Source organism: Drosophila montana, unplaced genomic scaffold, assembly GCF_035044405.1.
Source record: "Drosophila montana isolate Dmon_TW-CO22-7 unplaced genomic scaffold, ASM3504440v1 contig_786_1, whole genome shotgun sequence".
In the NCBI taxonomy this organism is placed as follows: domain Eukaryota; kingdom Metazoa; phylum Arthropoda; class Insecta; order Diptera; family Drosophilidae; genus Drosophila; species Drosophila montana.
In genome coordinates this window covers 203860-221653 of record NW_026999081.1, presented here as the reverse complement: position 1 = coordinate 221653, position 17794 = coordinate 203860, and the positions used below count along the sequence as shown (strand labels likewise).

At 35.0% G+C, this 17794-nt stretch overlaps 1 protein-coding gene across 1 annotated transcript; it reads right to left on the bottom strand.

The window, feature by feature from the left end:
* Nucleotides 1-2366: 2366 nt before the first annotated feature.
* NAAT1 (Nutrient Amino Acid Transporter 1) lies at nucleotides 2367-14553 on the bottom strand. The gene is made up of 9 exons (XM_064698933.1): nucleotides 14179-14553; nucleotides 7753-7939; nucleotides 7333-7690; nucleotides 6442-6816; nucleotides 5060-5426; nucleotides 4900-4999; nucleotides 3140-3316; nucleotides 2990-3084; nucleotides 2367-2919 (listed from the first exon to the last, which is right to left on the bottom strand). Exons 1-9 carry the CDS (start codon nucleotides 14260-14262, stop codon nucleotides 2743-2745), a joined length of 1920 nt encoding a protein of 639 aa, XP_064555003.1. The 5' UTR covers nucleotides 14263-14553; the 3' UTR covers nucleotides 2367-2742.
* Nucleotides 14554-17794: the final 3241 nt, after the last annotated feature.

Below are 17794 nucleotides of genomic sequence, written 5' to 3'. Positions count from 1 at the left end.
TATATATATACATATATACTATATATACTATATATATATACATAAGATACAAGAGGAAACACTAAAAGATCATATTTGACTTTACATGTATTATAGTAATGTATTCAGTAGTTGAACATGAGCCGATGCAAAGACCAATTTATTAAGCATAAACAATTATGTTAAACTAAACAATAAAAGAATAAAATATATAAAAAAAACCAAAAAACAAAACTTAAATTAAATCAAACATGCGAAACAATTTTTTATTAAACCAAACACGAGCAAGTAATGTATTTAAAAACCAAATGAAAACTTTAACTAATTCAAAACTTAAACCCAAGAAAAACGAAAACAACAAAAACCAAAATTTATATGCTGAAAAATTAAACAAAAAAATTTAAATAAAACAAACACTATGTTAAACAAAAGAAGAGAAAATTATTAAAAAAAAAAGTTTCTAAAAGAAATGAATGCTAAAAATACAACAAAATAAAGAAATCAGAAGAAAAAACATGCGATGTAATTTACATACAATTCAGTGGCTATACAAATAGTTAATTTTTAATTAATGGTATTGTATATTTAAATTAATATTGTTATATATATATATATGTATATATATATATATATATATATATCTTATCGAGGAACCGTGTTTTGCAAAAGCTTTAAAATTTAGGGTGCCTACATTTGCTAAATTAGTATTTTACGACTTAAAAAGAGGAAGAGAAACCAACAACACAACAAGACAACACACTCAAACACACACACACACACACACTCACACACACACAGTAATAGATGACAACAATTACCGATTAAATGAAATTTTAAAATGTAGTCCTTAATCGCATAAAAAGATGTTTTGTCAAAACATAAAATAAACAATAACAACAACAACAACCACAAAAAATAATATAAAAAACTGATTAAAAAAATATCCGTTCGCGATTTTTCAAAATGTACACAAAATAAAACAAAAACAAACTTAAACAAAAAAAAAATTACTAAAAAATAAAAAGAAAAAAAAAAAAAAGCAAACAAAAAAAAATTGTATTTCGAGATATGAATTTTAAGAATGTTTATTAGATTTACGATTTGTTATTTTGTATACATATATATATGTATGTAGTATAAACTGATCTGATTTTTTTTTTGCTCATTAAGCATTTACCTCATAAGAATTCCCACTATTTATAGCAAATTTACCATTACATAAATCAATTGATGTACTGTTATAATGTACACACCCAAAGCAAACAAATGAACAACAACAACAACAAAAATTTATAAAAAATATTATAAATAATAATTAACACTAAATACAAACAAAGAAAACAAAAAAAAAAAATGGGAAGAAAAACTTAAGTAAAAATTGTAAATTATTAATTAATGAAGAAAAATTGAAAAATTTTAACATAATAAAGGGCTTTGTATGAAAAAAAGACAGGCATGCCTCTAATTTCGAATGAAATGTATTTTTGTTCCAGCTGTAAAGACGATAGATACACTGCAAAAAAAAACGGCACCAACTTTATGTTGACTATGGCTTGTCGCATAGAAAACTCGAATTCCCTTCAAATTTACTTAAAAATAAAACCACTTTTTAATTTGGACGTAACATTTGAATACCCCTTAAGCATACCCTTTAAAAAGAATATGTAACAGGCGGAAGTATATATATTCCTGATCATTATGATAGCAATCAAGTCTATTTAGCCATGTTCGTCTGTCTGAGCGCATGTATAAATTATAAAGTTGGCTATAGTACTTATTGGCCATCCAGCTTAAATTCAAATCAAGTTCCTTGGATTTCAAATCAACAATAAATCACAATCATCGATTCTCACAAAATCGATTAAAATCGATATCGGTAGACAGTTCTCTTTGTCTCGTAGCTAACCGAAGTTAACCAAGAAAGCATTTTTCTTGGTATGGTGCGAAGGCAAGGAGAAGCACAGTAACACAGTATCCCATTCACAAAGTCAGAATTCAGGCTGTACAGAAACAATTCTTGTTGTTTGCCCTTCGAGGATCAAGCTGGGAACCTCATGTGCGGTTGCCGTCACGCTCCAATAGAATTCTGACGATAAATCTTGCATACGGCTAATAAGTTGTAGTAGATTGCATCGGGATTCGCAAAAACGGGCTAAAATGTTTACAGGAACACCTTGACGCTGGGCTCAGGGTGTCTACCAGTCGATTACACCCGACAAGAGCTCTTCTATTTACCTAGATTTATTCCCTTTATTAATTAAGCAATCCAGGTTTTTTTCATTTTTCAAAACAATTTTATTATAATAGTTTTTAAATATAGTTTACAGTCAATAAAAATAATTTATACACTGGCAAAATTGAAACTTTTGACTATAACAAAAAAAAAAAATGTATATAAATTAGATACTACGCGATAATTGTAAAATTGTACACATTTTAAAAGATAAATAAGTCGAGAATGCTCGACTAGCAATGACCTGCAATCAATTTGATCAAAGGAAATATTCGTTTTTTTAGGTTTTCGTTTTTTGAAAGGGACAAGAAGAAGTTGTCCGCATGCTGGATCGTTTTTGAATTGATTTCGAATGATATTTATATTAACTTGTCCGCATGTTGGATCGTGTTTGAATTGATTTCGAATAATAGTGTTTGCGGCAACGGATAGTTTTAGGAGGGCCTTTGGCTTCGTAGCGGCTGAAGGGACGTATAGCTAGGCATATAATACATATAAACATAATACAATATGAATAATCTCCATTTCGCTTAGTTGCTATTGCCACACAAATTGTACAGCTTCTGCCGGAAGAAGCCCATCTTATCCGACTTCGCTTGAATCGCCCGCTTCGCCGCCAAATCGCTTTTGAACAGAAGCCAATCCCGACGAGTCTCCGGATTGGATGGTCCCCACTTATCGCTCGGTCTCAACGAGGCCATAAATGACTGCAACAAGGGCACAGTTTGTCATATTTTCAACCATCCAATTGTATATATGTATGTATGTCTAGCTTACCTTGGAGAAGCTGCCATGCCTATGGGTTCTGATGTACCACCAGCCCCAAAGTGGAAACTGCGCCGCGCCCACGGCAAAGAGCAGCCAGCCCGCAACTTTGTATAGAGAATAGATTAGATTTAAGTCAAACAGGTCTACAATTGAGCTTACCATCTCCGGCAACGGGAAAATAGGTATCACAGTATTTAATGGGCGATATGGTTACCATTGAGTAGATAAATATCACAATCATCATGACTGGGGTAAAGAACGACCAGCATATGCGCCAGTACAGTGAAACCTTCTTGTTGCTCATGAATTCGATATCATCGCAAAAGTTTTGCAGGCCTTCAAAATAGATAAATAGATAGATAAAGATTAGATTCATAATAGATATTACGCTATGCTACAATTATCTGCTCTACTTCCAAAATCGGACATCATTTTACCTGAGATATTCAAAAATGTTCAAACAAATTTTCATTTTCGAAGCGACTCCCATTTTGGAAAAAAGTACATTATGTAACCACTGAAATTCGCCAAATTTACTTAACATTTAGATATTCATTTTTTAATGCCAATCGACAGAACCCATCCCTAAGAGTCCATAATCGTATAAAATTCCAAAATCGGACATTATTGTGCCGAGATATTCCAAAAAATCATCAAAAGAGCTTGACTTTACAAACAAATAGTTTTTTGGTCAACAACTTTTTTTTACCCATCGATTTTCGGTTTGTTGGAATGCCAATTGAAAGCAAGTATCTGTACGAATCCAAAAAACTATAACATTTCAAAATCGGACTATATTTACCCGAGATATTAAAAAAAAAATATTCAAAATAGTTTTTATTTTCGAACCGACCCCGTTTTTGGAAAAAAACGTATGTAACCCCTTGCTTTTTTGACGATATGGGTCAAAATTTATATTTTCATTTTTTGAATGCCAATCGATAGTACTGATTCTTACGAGTCCAAAATGGTATAAAATTCCAAAATCGAACATTATTTGGCCAAAATATTCCAAAAAATTCTTCAAAAAAGGTTGACTTTACAAACGAATCGTTTTTTGGTCAACAACTTTTTTCAACCCATTTTTTTAAATGCCGATTGATAGTAGGGATCCGTACGAATTTAAAAAGGTATAAAATTCCAAAATCTGACATTTTTTGGCCGATATATTCAAAAAAATGCATCAAAAAAGTTTTGATTTTCGAGCCGACCCCGATTTTGACAAAAAACGTGATGTAACTCCTTGTCATTTGGTTGATTTTGGTGAAAATTTAGATTTTCATTTTTCTGATGCCAATCGATAGTACTGATTCTTACGAGTCCAAAATGGTATAAAATTTCAAAATCGAACATTATTTGGCCGAGATATTCCGAAAAAATCATCAAAAAAGGTTGACTTTACAAACGAATCGTTTTTTGGTGAGCAACTTTTTTCAACCCATCGATTTTGAATTTCTTTAAATGCCGATTGATAGAAGGGGATCCGTATGAATTTAAAAAGGTATAAAATTCCAAAATCGAACATTATTTGGCCGGGATATTCCAAAAAATTCTTCAAAAAAGGTTGACTTTACAAACGAATCGTTTTTTGGTGAGCAACTTTTTTCAACCCATCGATTTTGAATTTCTTTAAATACCGATTGATAGTAGGGATCCGTATGAATTTAAAAAGTTATAAAATTCCAAAAAAAGTTATAAAATCAAAATCCAAAAACGATTCGTTTTTAAAGTCAACCTTTTTTGAAGAATTTTTTGGAATATCCCGGCCAAAAAATGTCACCAAATGTGAAAAAATAAACCTAATAGAAGAGGCGCAACAATGTCGCTTGGAAGATACATTTGCGACAGTTTCTGTATGAACACGATTCAAAGCAATGGGATATTCGCCACAAAGCTGAGGCCTTAAAATATTATCTTACCATATATCCAAACGATGCCCGCCAGCTCGAAGATGGCCAATATGAAGACCACATAGGTGCCGCCATAGAAATCCACCAGGGTCAAGATCCATTGGCCGCCCTGTTTCAAGCATAAGATCTTGACTTTCGCTCAGAGCTAATACTTCGATCACAAACTTACCGGCGTTACATAGACCAGACCCATGAGGAAACCACAAATGGATGTGGCCAACGCGACCTTCCAGTACTTGCACGTCTTGAACTGATCGCATATGATCGTCACAATGGTGCTCTGCAGAGCCACGATCGAGCCAATGCCCAGCACGAACAGCATAAAGAAGAAGAGCGCAGAGAAAAGCTGCGGCACAGCCTGAAATTTCGATATGGCATCCGGATAGGATATGAACGCCAAGCCGGTTCCACTGCGCACCACGTCCCGTATATTATCCACCTTCAAGTTATGCGCCAAATTGCCAAGTATGGCAAATATGGTAATGCCACCCAGCAGACTAGTCAGCGTATCCAAAGTGGTCACAATCATGGCATCTCTGTAAAATGTTTGATTAGTGAATAGAGTTGAGTGTATGGATTTCAGAACCGAACTATTTTTGGCACAGAATTTAATAGAAGCCCTTGCCTTTTTCTTGTTCCTCGTTTAATTCGAATTTTTGAATGCCAATAAAGTCCCAAAAAGCATATCATACCAATATCGGCCTTTCTTTTCTCGACTTATTCCAAAAAATCCAAAAAAAAATCTCGAACTCAGGACCGACTTTTGCCGAAAATTGTGATTAAACCCAATGCTTTTCAAATTTTTTTTAAGCTGCCAATCTATTTTCGTGAATAGTACGAGTTAAAGAACGAAATTCTAAATCGGACTTCATTTCTTCACGATATTTAAAAAAATCTTCAAGAAACGTTTTCAGAACTAACCTGTTTTTCTTCAAATTTGTTGTGCAACCATTCAGATTTTTTGAATGATAATTGATAGTCGTTATCTGTACGAGTCCGATGAAGTATATGAGCCCAAAATCGGACCTTATTTACCCGAGATATTCAAACAAAAAATGTTCAAAAACTTATTTCAGATCCGGCCTGTTTTCGGTCAAAAATTTAGAGCTTTAGTTTTGCAATAGCAATATGTCGAGACCCGTACGAGTCCTAAAAAGTGCATCATGAAAAAAAAGAAGACCAGTCCAAGTTTTCTATTATCTTACAATTTGATGCCTACTACCTTTAACTCCTAGTTCCACTAATCGGAGTAGATTTTTCATAATGGGTGAAAAGATGTAATATTCTATTCAGAGGAGTTTCTTAAATTAATAAAACTGGCATTCAAAAATTGATGCCGGCTCGGACTCAACTTGAGTTTTCGCGCATATAAGCTTAGACTACCATTTTCCGCACAGTAAAGGTGGATTTGGCGAAAAGTGTGAAACACGTCTTAAATGAACTTCCACAAAGTTCTTCGAAAGTGGGAACAAGCGATTTGATATATATGATGATGATATATATAGATAGATATGTGAATATGATATAGGCAAATTCCTGTTGCGTACGCACCTGTAAATGCCATGATCGAAGCGATTGTAGGAGGCAAACATGATGATTGGTCCACAGCCGACAGCCAGTGAGAAGAAACACTGAACGACCGCCTCCTTCCAGACGGTGGGATTCAGCAGCTCACCCCATTGGGGCTGCAAAAAGAATATGATGCCATCGACAGCACCCTCCAGGGTGACAGCTCGGCCCAGCAGCACGAACAGCACCACATAGGGGAACAGTGCCAGGAAATAGGCTGCCTTCCCGGAGCTCTTCACGCCGCGCATTATGACCAGAAAGATGACAACCCATGAGACGAACAGCGCAATTGTTAGCTTCCAATCGGGCGCCCCGATGCCGTCAGTTATATCCGATTTCTCCTTAATAACCACATTGCTGAAAATTATGCGTTAATTTGTTATTTAAGACATTCTGGTTTTTGATTTCTTCGCAAATTCGCTTATAAGCCTAATTTAATAAAATATGAAAATTAATTTTAAAATTTTTTTTTCTTTGTTTCATTATTTTGATTGAACGTAAAAATATCTTATTGAGGTGCTTATTTTTTTATTGATTGACAATATTAAGATGTCAATATACTGGCAAAAAAAAACTAAAATATTGGGTCAGTTGTGGTCCCTTCCGGCTTTCACTTTCGACTCAAATTCGCCAAAGTCAAAAACGTATTTTCTCTTTGAATTTTGTTCTTGAAGAGCAACTCTCTGAGAACTTCTCTTGTCATCGATTTTGATATAGTTACTTAGTTATAGATCGTTCCAAATTACGAATTCGAGTCAAAATTGTGAGTTTTTAAATTCAAATTAAATATCTATTTTCCAAGCTAATCGCAAAGCTTGCTCCTAAGTATTTCGCTATTTAAATTCTATTTATACTTGAATGGTTTCTACTTACAGAAAGTAGAGCTCGGAGCTGCTCTGCAGCTTGGTCACATTGGTGGCGCTTTCTGTCGCACGGGTCAACGCAGAACTGGCATTGGTCAGCATGGTCTCCACATATTCCGCTGGCCTGGAGTTGACACAATTGGCCCAATCGTCCCGGCAATACGACCAGGGCAGCTCCGATTGAAACGAGACGAACAGATAGTAGACGGTCAGGGCCAGCAGGGATGAGTAGTAGGTGATAATGCAGATCGTGGCAAAGGCTTGGCCATAGCCCACGCCCAGAAATGAAGGGCATATGGACCAGATCTTAACGGTGCCCTGACTCGTGAACTGTCCAATTATCATCTCCAGATAATACATGGGCTTGCCTGATGATATACAATCTTAATTAACGCCAGATTCGAAGATATTGTGCAGTCAAGAAACTTACCGATCAGAAAGAGCACTATAATATAGGGTATAAGAAATGCGCCGCCTCCATTCTCATAGGCGGTAAATGGAAAACGCCAGACATTGCCTAGGCCCACGGATACCGATATGCAGGACATCAGGAATTCCAGACCATTCGACCAATTCGTGCGCTCAGTTTCGTTTTTCTGTGCCTCCTTCTCATTATTCTAGCGTAGTTGGGAGAAGCAAAAGAGAAGCAATATTATATTTGGATCCAATTCTCTCTAGTTAAATTTAATTTAAATAAGAATCCACAACTATGCGAGTTTTTAGGGATATTTTTTTATTTATTCCCAAAAATATCATTTCATATGCTCGACTAGTAGATACCCTAAGGGAAATCCATACTTGAATAACTTGGTTATTCTCAATCCTAATCCGCATTTATGGAATTTTCAGCACCTATGTATATATGGTAAGCAAATATGTATATGCATACCAAAGCGCAAGATTGTGCCTTTAAATATATGCTTTATTCCTTCTAAAAGGAATAAGGATACGGCATACAATGTATATTCTAAATCCGTATAGACTAAACGTTGTTGTTTACCAAAAAGTGAAGTATTTATATTCGACGTATAGAATAACCATAGAATAACCTATATACCAAGTTTGGTGTAAATAGCTGTAATATTCTTCGAGTTGTGCTTAAAGAAACAAGTCTCAAATCGATATTTATCGATATTACGGAAATAGGAGAAGAGATATCGAAAAAAAATAGACTCGTTCTGCTCGCTCAGCTCCCCATGCTGATCAAGAATATACAATATAATTTATGTAGTCGGATATGCCCCTTTCTGCCTGTTACATACGTTTGCATGAAGCTTTATACTCACTTTCATGGATTAATTGACTGTAATTCCCATTTTGACTATCTGACTATCTAGTTCCTCTTGCATCATATCGCATATCATCTGGTATTCCCATGTTAACTCACAAAATTGGCTGGAATTTGTTTTGGCAACGCTTTGCATAAACCCATCGCCCGCCAGATGTCAGTCAATGTTATCGCAGCTAAACATGATACATGATTTATTTAGTGCCGTGTTGATGTTTGCACATAATTCCCCAGACTCCAGGGTAAATATTTGGTTCCATTGCCTCGGCATGCCAGTGCGTAGTGTTTAACTTGAGAATCTGTTCCACACAAGTTGGCAATGCTGGGAATGCGCCAAGATAACCCGCCGAGTCGCATTGCACATGTCTTTTATTATCCAACAATGACACAATATTTGGGGAATGTGCCAAAATTAGAACATTTTGCAGAGTAAAGCATTTGGCTAGAGAAGTTACACAAGACACTCAATTGAAGCTTATTGAACTTAAAGAAAATCTATTTTAGAATATGAAAAGAGAGAACGCAAAGGAACCCATGCAAAATATCGAATAGATAGAAGAGTTTATCTATATATAATCTCGACTACGGATACTGATACAAATATATATGCATTGTGGAGTTGGAAATGTTTCAGGGGTATCAAAAATTATATATACAAGCCAATGACAAATTCTAAAGATAGTTTGTATTGCAGCTATAGAAGTAGATCTCTGCTTTGATTATATTTGTTTTATAATTTTTTTATAAGCCATATACAAAATTGTGTATCTACCAAGTTTTATCTATTAGCTCATAAAAAGAATTGAAAATGTGTGTCAAGTTCTTTGAAAAAAAACGCGTAGTGAAAATTTCTTAACATAATCCCATTTCTTAATAATACCTTTGACAATTATATGATATAGTTAATCAGAAGCTAATAAAATCTGTTAAAAATATATATTCTGCTAGCTTCAAATTTGTATGCTCGAATCATAAAAAGCATAAGAGTTCGAACATCAGCTTAATACTCGACTGATTCTTCCAACTATATGATATTTCCATACCTAAAGACATGATTCTTGAGCGAAAATGTACCAAGAAGAAAAAAATGTTTTTGGTACAAAAACTGAATGTTTCATATGGCAAAAGTATTGATAGATAATACTTGATAGATTGTCCTTGGATTTATAGAACATGATAAATCTTTAACAATCTTAACAAAATCGAGTCTCAAGTGCCCGATTAGAAGATTCCCCTGTCACCAGACCTTGGGATAAATGCATGCTAAAATAACTCGGGTATTTCTGGAGTGATTCCTATGAAATTTTCACAGCTTAAATATGCCACTCAAATGTTTGAGTATACCAAGGTGCAAGGATCTAGCTACAAAAATATTTTCAAAAAATGGTCAAGTCTATTTAATCTAGATATGCTATACGAAAACCTACATAGCAAGTTTTGTATTTTGTATGTATTCAAATCCATATATATCGATATTGTGGAAATGGAAGAAAACTAAGAGGTATAGGGGACTCGTTCCGCGTTTGATAGATGAGAATATATAAATAAATATTCAAGTTTAGCTTTTCTGGTTTCCGAAATCAACGCGATCTTTTGCCTGTTACATACGTTCGCAACAAAATATATCATACCCTCAAAGGGTTCGGGGCAATAAGTGATGTCATGTAAGGCACAATTTGTACATTTTACGATATTTATAACTTAGTTGACACACAGAACATGAAACTGTCTAATGATGCCATACTATAATGGGGTATAAATTTTAACCATGTACTACCAAGACGCCCCTTGATTGAAGCTGAGCCGCACAGGAAATAAATCGCAGTTAAATGATTGAGAAATTTGATTTATGATCTTAACGATAAGATTACAAATTTGATGACAACAACAGCTGTAAAATCGCGTGACAATTAGTCAAAGTGTGTCGATAAAGAAATCAAAATAGAAAACCCATCCAAATTACACAGTCCGGGAAAACTTTGCCCGAACTTCGTTTTAAAACTTGGCCAAGTCGTACCAAAAGTTGGGTAATTACCCGCCGCATACCCAGCACAGCATCATATTCGCCAAATCACAGCACGAGTCACAATTCGCATTTAGCCAGAGTTGGGAATTGTTTCTAAAACACATTAACTAGGTAAGAAAACAGAATAACAACAATAGTAGCTGCGAATCGAATGGAAAAAACAAGATTTGACTAATGCACACAATTATGACGATGCATTTATAACTATTTAAAACAAGCAGGAGTGGCCTGAGCGAGGCGGCGCGACTAGCAGCTACCCTGTAACCAGCACACATTAGGCGGCGCCTGTTCGTAAACTCTTGAAATGCATGTTATTGGAATTAAGGGAAATCAGATATCCTAAAGCAAAATTATGAGCAAATTGTAGACATCTTTCAAAAACATGGCTTAGCTAAAAATCGATATTTATCGATTTGAAGAAAATAGTGAGAGTTTACCAGAAGAGATAATACTTAGCAAGATAGTAAGAGGATAAATGTATTTAGTTAACGATGTCACGAATGCCGTCTTCTACCCCTTAACGTAAGCAAGCACAACAGCAATATACCCAGCTGCCAGCACAGGGTACAGTAAAGGTACAGTAAGTAAAACACAAGTTGCCCATAAAATTGCAATTGGATTTGCCCCAACACACGGCGATGCCCATTGATAATATTTGCCATTTGGCTAAACACATTTGCATTGCATCAAGCATCCAAAAAACCAGTTGATGAATCAAACAGAAACCCCAGAACTCACAATAGTTCAGCTGGGTGCATGAACATATTCACATGCGATATGACTCAAATTGGTATCTAAACGTATCTCATATACGACTTATTAATAATGTATTAGTATATGTTTTATAATTGTTTAGACAGCTTTTTCCAGTATTTCCCAGAAAGTCTGTGCAAATATCTAGTAAGATCTATAGATCTTGCCGTCCCTCTTGTTGTGTTACAGATACTATCTTGAACATTTAAGGGCCACAGTTAAATGCGAAAGGTGCCGAAAAACAAAATAAATAAATACATTTAATGAACGTTGTTTTTGTTTTCTCTTTTTTTTTGTTTATTACTGAAGTTGAATGTACGGTGGAATGTCTTTCGGCTTGTTTGCTTTATCAAAATAATGGCACAGCACGTGTCACAGGAAATATTGCAATTTCTTGAGGGCCTTAACATCTACAAATATACATATAGACAGAAAATGAGGGGGGGAGGGAGAGAGATCGTAATGATCTACATAGATAGGAAGAGTCTGTTTACAATTTCAATTCAACCTTGTGTACTGAAGAACACATGCATTCGGAATTTTTACAATCAATTTACAGTCAAGATCTCAGCGATCTTCAAAATAATAAAGTACAAGATCAGTTCAACTTTATATCTTCAAAATAAAATCAAAATTGAGAGTTGCTGTTGCTGCTAATATCGAGCTAGACATAAGCTCGACGATCTGCGAAGCACTTACGATCCCTTTGATTCAATTCAGACTCCTTTCCATATCAATATGCACAGAGTATATACTCTTTTTTAAGTTAGAGCCACGATGTTTGGCCTAAAGCTTTCAAAGTTACAAACTGATTGAATCATAAGCAAATAAGTTCTTATAGAATCAATTTTTAACAGCTCGGAGCTGTGGAAGAGGCAGAAGAACAGGCGCCGCCTAATGTGTGCTGGTTACAGGGTAGCTGCTAGTCGCGCCGCCTCGCTCAGGCCACGCTTACTTGTTTTAAATAGTTATAAATGCATCGTCATAATTGTGTGCATTAGTCAAATCTTGTTTTTTCCATCCGATTCGCAGCTACTATTGTTGTTATTCTGTTTTCTTACCTAGTTAATGTGTTCCAGAAACAATTTCCAACTCTGGCTGAATACGGTCTGCATGGCACTTACGATCAGTTGGATCAAATGCAAACTCCTTTCCATATGAACATTTACAGAGTACACACACAATCAATAGAAAGGTAAGATCACATAAAGAACTCAACGATCTACATAATTAAAAGGTTGCATTTGTTGTTATTAAATGCAATTGAAGGCGAATGCATTGAAGGTGGGAGAAATATCTATACAGATCGATTAGGCAAGTAAACAATGAGATCTCGATGATCTATGTAGATAATAGGTTGAGCTCGATTCGTGTTTTAATTACAATAATTAAAGTTTAAGCGAGAACTCATAAAAACCAAAACTCATATAGATAAGAAGACAGAATGTGAGTTAAATAGATAAACAGATCAGTTGGATGACCTAATTTATATATATACATATATATATATATATATTTTTTTTTAACTGATATGAAGGTAACCTCAGACAGCACTTATTAACACAGATTTCTTGCCGGACACAATACGATTTATGCTGGGCAAATAGAATGCAGCTCAGGTAAAAGTAGATCGTAGATCATAGATCGTGGTATATACATATAAGCTTTTGATACTAAAATCATTTGAATTTTGGAGCTAATTTAAAGAACTCTTATAACTAGAACAAGATCGTTTGATGGAATAATATTTATTAATCGTAAATTAAGAAAAAGTTTAACTTTCATGCTGCGATTGATCTTCATGGATAAAAAGAGCTACATATATATATTTTGTTTTATGTGCCTTACAGATCGCAGCGAGAATGGAATAATATTTAATAATTAGAAATAAAGCTGCAGATAGATTTCCCAAATGTTAAGTATCTGTAGTATACGGGCTATAGATATACAGATACTAGGCATATGTATATAGAAAGGAGAGGAATTTACAGCTCGTTGCGAGCCTCAGATAGAACACAAACCATTTGATTTGCATTTACATATATGTATGTATGATGTAACATGTAATTCACCGTTTATTCGAGATCGGTTAATAACATGGGGGAAACACCTCCGTTTTGTCGTGTCGCGTCGTGTCGCGTCGTGTCGTGTCGTGTCGTGTCGTGACAATGTGGTCTAACTAGAGAGAAAACCGATTTTTTCAGTGCCTCCGTCTTTTATTTGCATAATCCGCTTCGAGCTAGATTTTTATTGCTGCTGTTAGTAGTGCTAATAATTGCATAGATCTGGTACTGTAACTGGTTGAGTTCGGCTGTTGTTGTTGTTGTTGTTGTTTTCTTCTTATACACATATATAGTTTTGGATTGGTATTAGATAAGTTGGCTTGATTTCGACTGAGGTCGTTTTAATTTATCGCTGCCAATAAACGCCGTAGAAGACATGTGCTTTATGGATTGCGTGAATTTGTTATTTTTTGTCGGCTTTAACGATCAAATGATGCTATATAAAGTCATAAAAAGTAATAATTAAATTGTAGCAGGTACTCCATATTCTTTAGGTTTCTTTTTCTCTTTATACTCCCCGTAATATTCAATCACTTAGGTGTCGAGAGCACTCACTCACAACGAGCACTTGAGATCAGTTCAGTGTGGGCTAATTGAAAATGCAGCGAGCTGTTCAGGTGGCTGGGTAGGGCAGGGGACAATGGCGGCAGGGTGCAGGGGGCAGGGGTTGCTTGTCTATTAGACATGCGGAACTTGAACTAAGCAGAACCTGCAACTGGTACTCACATCTGGCTTGTGGCCGTTGTTGTTGTTGTTGTTGTGCTGTGTGCCGCCATTGGCTCCGTTTTGTGGCATTGTCTTTAATTCCATGTTGCAAGGTGAATTTTCCAATTTTCCACCTGTTTGGTATTTTTATTCGTTTTTTTTTTTTATGCACTGCCGCACATTTAATAAGCCAAGCGATGAAAAAAAACAATAGTTAAATAATAATAATGCAATTACAACAAACACCGCGTTAAAGTTTATAATTTTGTTCAAGTGCGCTTTTTTTTTAATGAGTCCCAATGAATAAGCGACTGCATGTGATAATAAAAAAATCAAATAAAAAACATACACACAACAAAACAAAAGCTAGTACCAAAGGCCGTTCGAGTCGCGCTTATTTATTTATATATTTAATTTGTTTTCTTTTTTTTTTTTTAGTTTTTAATTTTTAATTTTTGTTGAGCTGTGATGCCGTGAATGCCACGGCTAGAACTGAGGCAGCAGCGAGCTTTGAGCGCTTTAAGAACCATCACAACTAGCAAAACCCCAACAGAACTCAGCTCGCACAGGTGGAGGGCACCGGCAGAGGTAGAGGTACAGGTACAGCTGCAGGTAGAGGTACAGGTACGTTTGTACGTACGCTTGACTAAGTGCGTTCGGTACAGCTGAGGGTACAGGTACAACTCCAAAAAGTTTTATCAGCTCACCATCGTCATTTTCATCATCATCGTTGTCATTATCGCCATCAACCTCATCATCATCATCATTCCATCAAAATCAGCCAATCATCAGCCTCAGAAAGTAGCGCCTGTTAATGACAGAGCAAGAGAGCGGCAGAGAGTGAGCGAGCATGTAGCGTGAGCGTGAGCGAGAACGAAAGAATGGAAGGAGCAGGGTGCAAGGGAGCGAGGTAGCTAGAGCGCGCATATAACGGTTGTTCTGCAAACAACTGTGATTAGGATTATGCGAGGTGTTTTAACAAATCGGAACGTGACGCATTTCCGCTCAACTTAGAATTACCCTCGTTTTCCGTTGAGAAATGCGCGGGTCTGCTCGACCAAGAGTTACCCTGTGCACTCAAGTCTTAAGCAATCGTACATACACACACCTGTTTGTTTGTTTGTTTAGCTGGCTTTAAGTAGAAATGCAGACATGCACGACTAAGAGCTACCCTCTATGAAATTTAACACAGACATTTGAGCTCAAATAAGTACGCGCATATGATTCGCTCAACTAAGAGTTATGTGTTGAATGATAATGTGATAGACGTTTGGATACCCTGTAGACTTATCAAGCCTACATTACCAAGCACAGCATATTTCAGTGTAATTGATACACGGCTCGACTTTGAGATACCCCGCATCCAATTGTAAAGCATATGTATGGATATGTATTATCTAAATGTCAAGAGCAGGTAATGCTCGATAATAAGTATCCCTATTCGGGACAACATGCACCCACGTACCTCAGCATAGCTTATTTGAAAATAATGAGTAGCCATGCGCGACTATGAGATTCCCTGTACTCAAGTTTTGTTTGCCCAAAACACTTTCATACTTATGCATAGCCTCTGATATTATTTAAATGAATTGCTCGACTATGGGATACTCTGTACTAAAATAACATTAACATTCGTAGTTGGATATATGTATGTACAACGATGGTCAATCGGGAAACATGCTAAACTACGACATACCCTGCACTCACACATATTTTTACTGAATCTGGTGTTAACGCTTATAATGCCTATAGTATCGTATTGTTGTCTTTTCGTTTAGAGGGTATCAATCTTCACTAGACGTCAGAGACATTATCAAACCAATTCGCCGATAAATATTATGCAGCTGTAAATACCCAGACATACCAACATTAGAATTCGATTTGTTACTTCCCCATGGACGACAGCAATAATCAAGTTATCTTGAAGCAGTCATATCCATGAAAGAGAACCCGACTGCAGACAAACGCAATTCATGTTCGCAAGAAGTTGATATCAAGTTTTATAAGCATTGTAAACTTGACCTTTGCCACGTCTATCATGAAGTTCTCACACAATGGAGGTAACTTTTTAGGGTGTTTCGAAGTATTAGTAAAAGTGTACGTTTATGTATATATGGCAATGACAACTAGAAAAAAAAATCTAAAAAAAGGCTTGGAAGTGCCTTCCTACAAAAGCTTTAATTCCCTCCGATAGAATACAGAAATATTTGGCATTATAAAACTAATTTTTCCATTAATTCTTTCTAACAAACTCTATATGATATTGTAATCATATGTTGATTTACAGATAATGTTAAAATAGTTACAATATTGAAATGATGTAGTTTTCAAATGTCATATCTCCGTGTGGAGATAAAACGATATAATCGCTATAAAATGATATAATATCGCGATGATCTCCGCGCGGAATATATGTCGACGTATGCATCTGTGGATCTGTAGATCGGCGCAGTTATGTCGCTATAAAACGGCATAATCTCGCCATAATCAACGTCAAAGAAAAGCGTCATCATTCCGCAGGCAATGTAAATGTACTGCCATAATGTTACGGCAATGTTAACATTACAGCAGTATTAACAGCGTCACTTTAACATTTCGAAAAGGGAACACACAAGAAACCAAATATATAACAAGCTATATGTATAGATTTTCAGTAGTTTTTATTTTTAATATAGTTGCTTTAATTTATATATTTAGTTAATAGCTAAGTTTTGTAAATTATTTTCACTTGAATATGTCTATAAATTAATTCTTAATTGTATTTATCGTCTCAGCATTACTAAATTAAAGAACGAAAAAAAAAATAATATAGAATAGATAATAACACGATAACTAGATGTTAAATTTAGTTTTAATATGTGCTCTACATCAAGTTATTTTGCATGTCAGTATGTGGGTGTGTAGATGCATATTGGTGTGGGTGTGGGTGTGGGTGTGGGTGTTGGTGTGGGTGTTGGTGTGGGTGTTGGTGTGGGTGTATTTATGCTTGTGTCAGTTAATCTGTTATCAACAATTGTACAAGTGAACAATTTTTTACATCGAGAAAATAAAACACTTAAAAAAAATAGAACGTTGACAACTTGCGTATAATTATAATTATAACAATAATCATAATCATAATCATAAGCATAATCATAATAATAATAATCATAAGTAATATGTAATATGTAATTTATATGCTACATATAAGTATGTATGCTATATATGCTAGATAATAAGTATTATTTTATATTCAAAATCAGACAATGAAAACAATCATTATAAAGCGCCGCACTCTTTACAATTCTACAAAAATTTGCACTACAATTTTTTTTGTTGCATTGTTTTTTTTTTTTGTTGTGTCACATTTTTTGATTTTTTTCGGTTTTTTTTTTTTGTTGTATTTTGCGTGAGCGAATTAAGTGCAGGAAAAATGAAGGGAAAATAAAAAAAATTATAAATTAAACGGGGAGAATAACAAAATTAATTAAAAAATAATATTAAGAACAAAATTACACGCCAAGTCTTATAAGTGGACATATATAGATATATGTATATAGATAGGTATATAAATATACATATTTACGCATATATAATTATCATCACTTGTACGTTGTTTTTGTTTTTGTTTTGGTTTTTTATCAATTAATTAAAATTA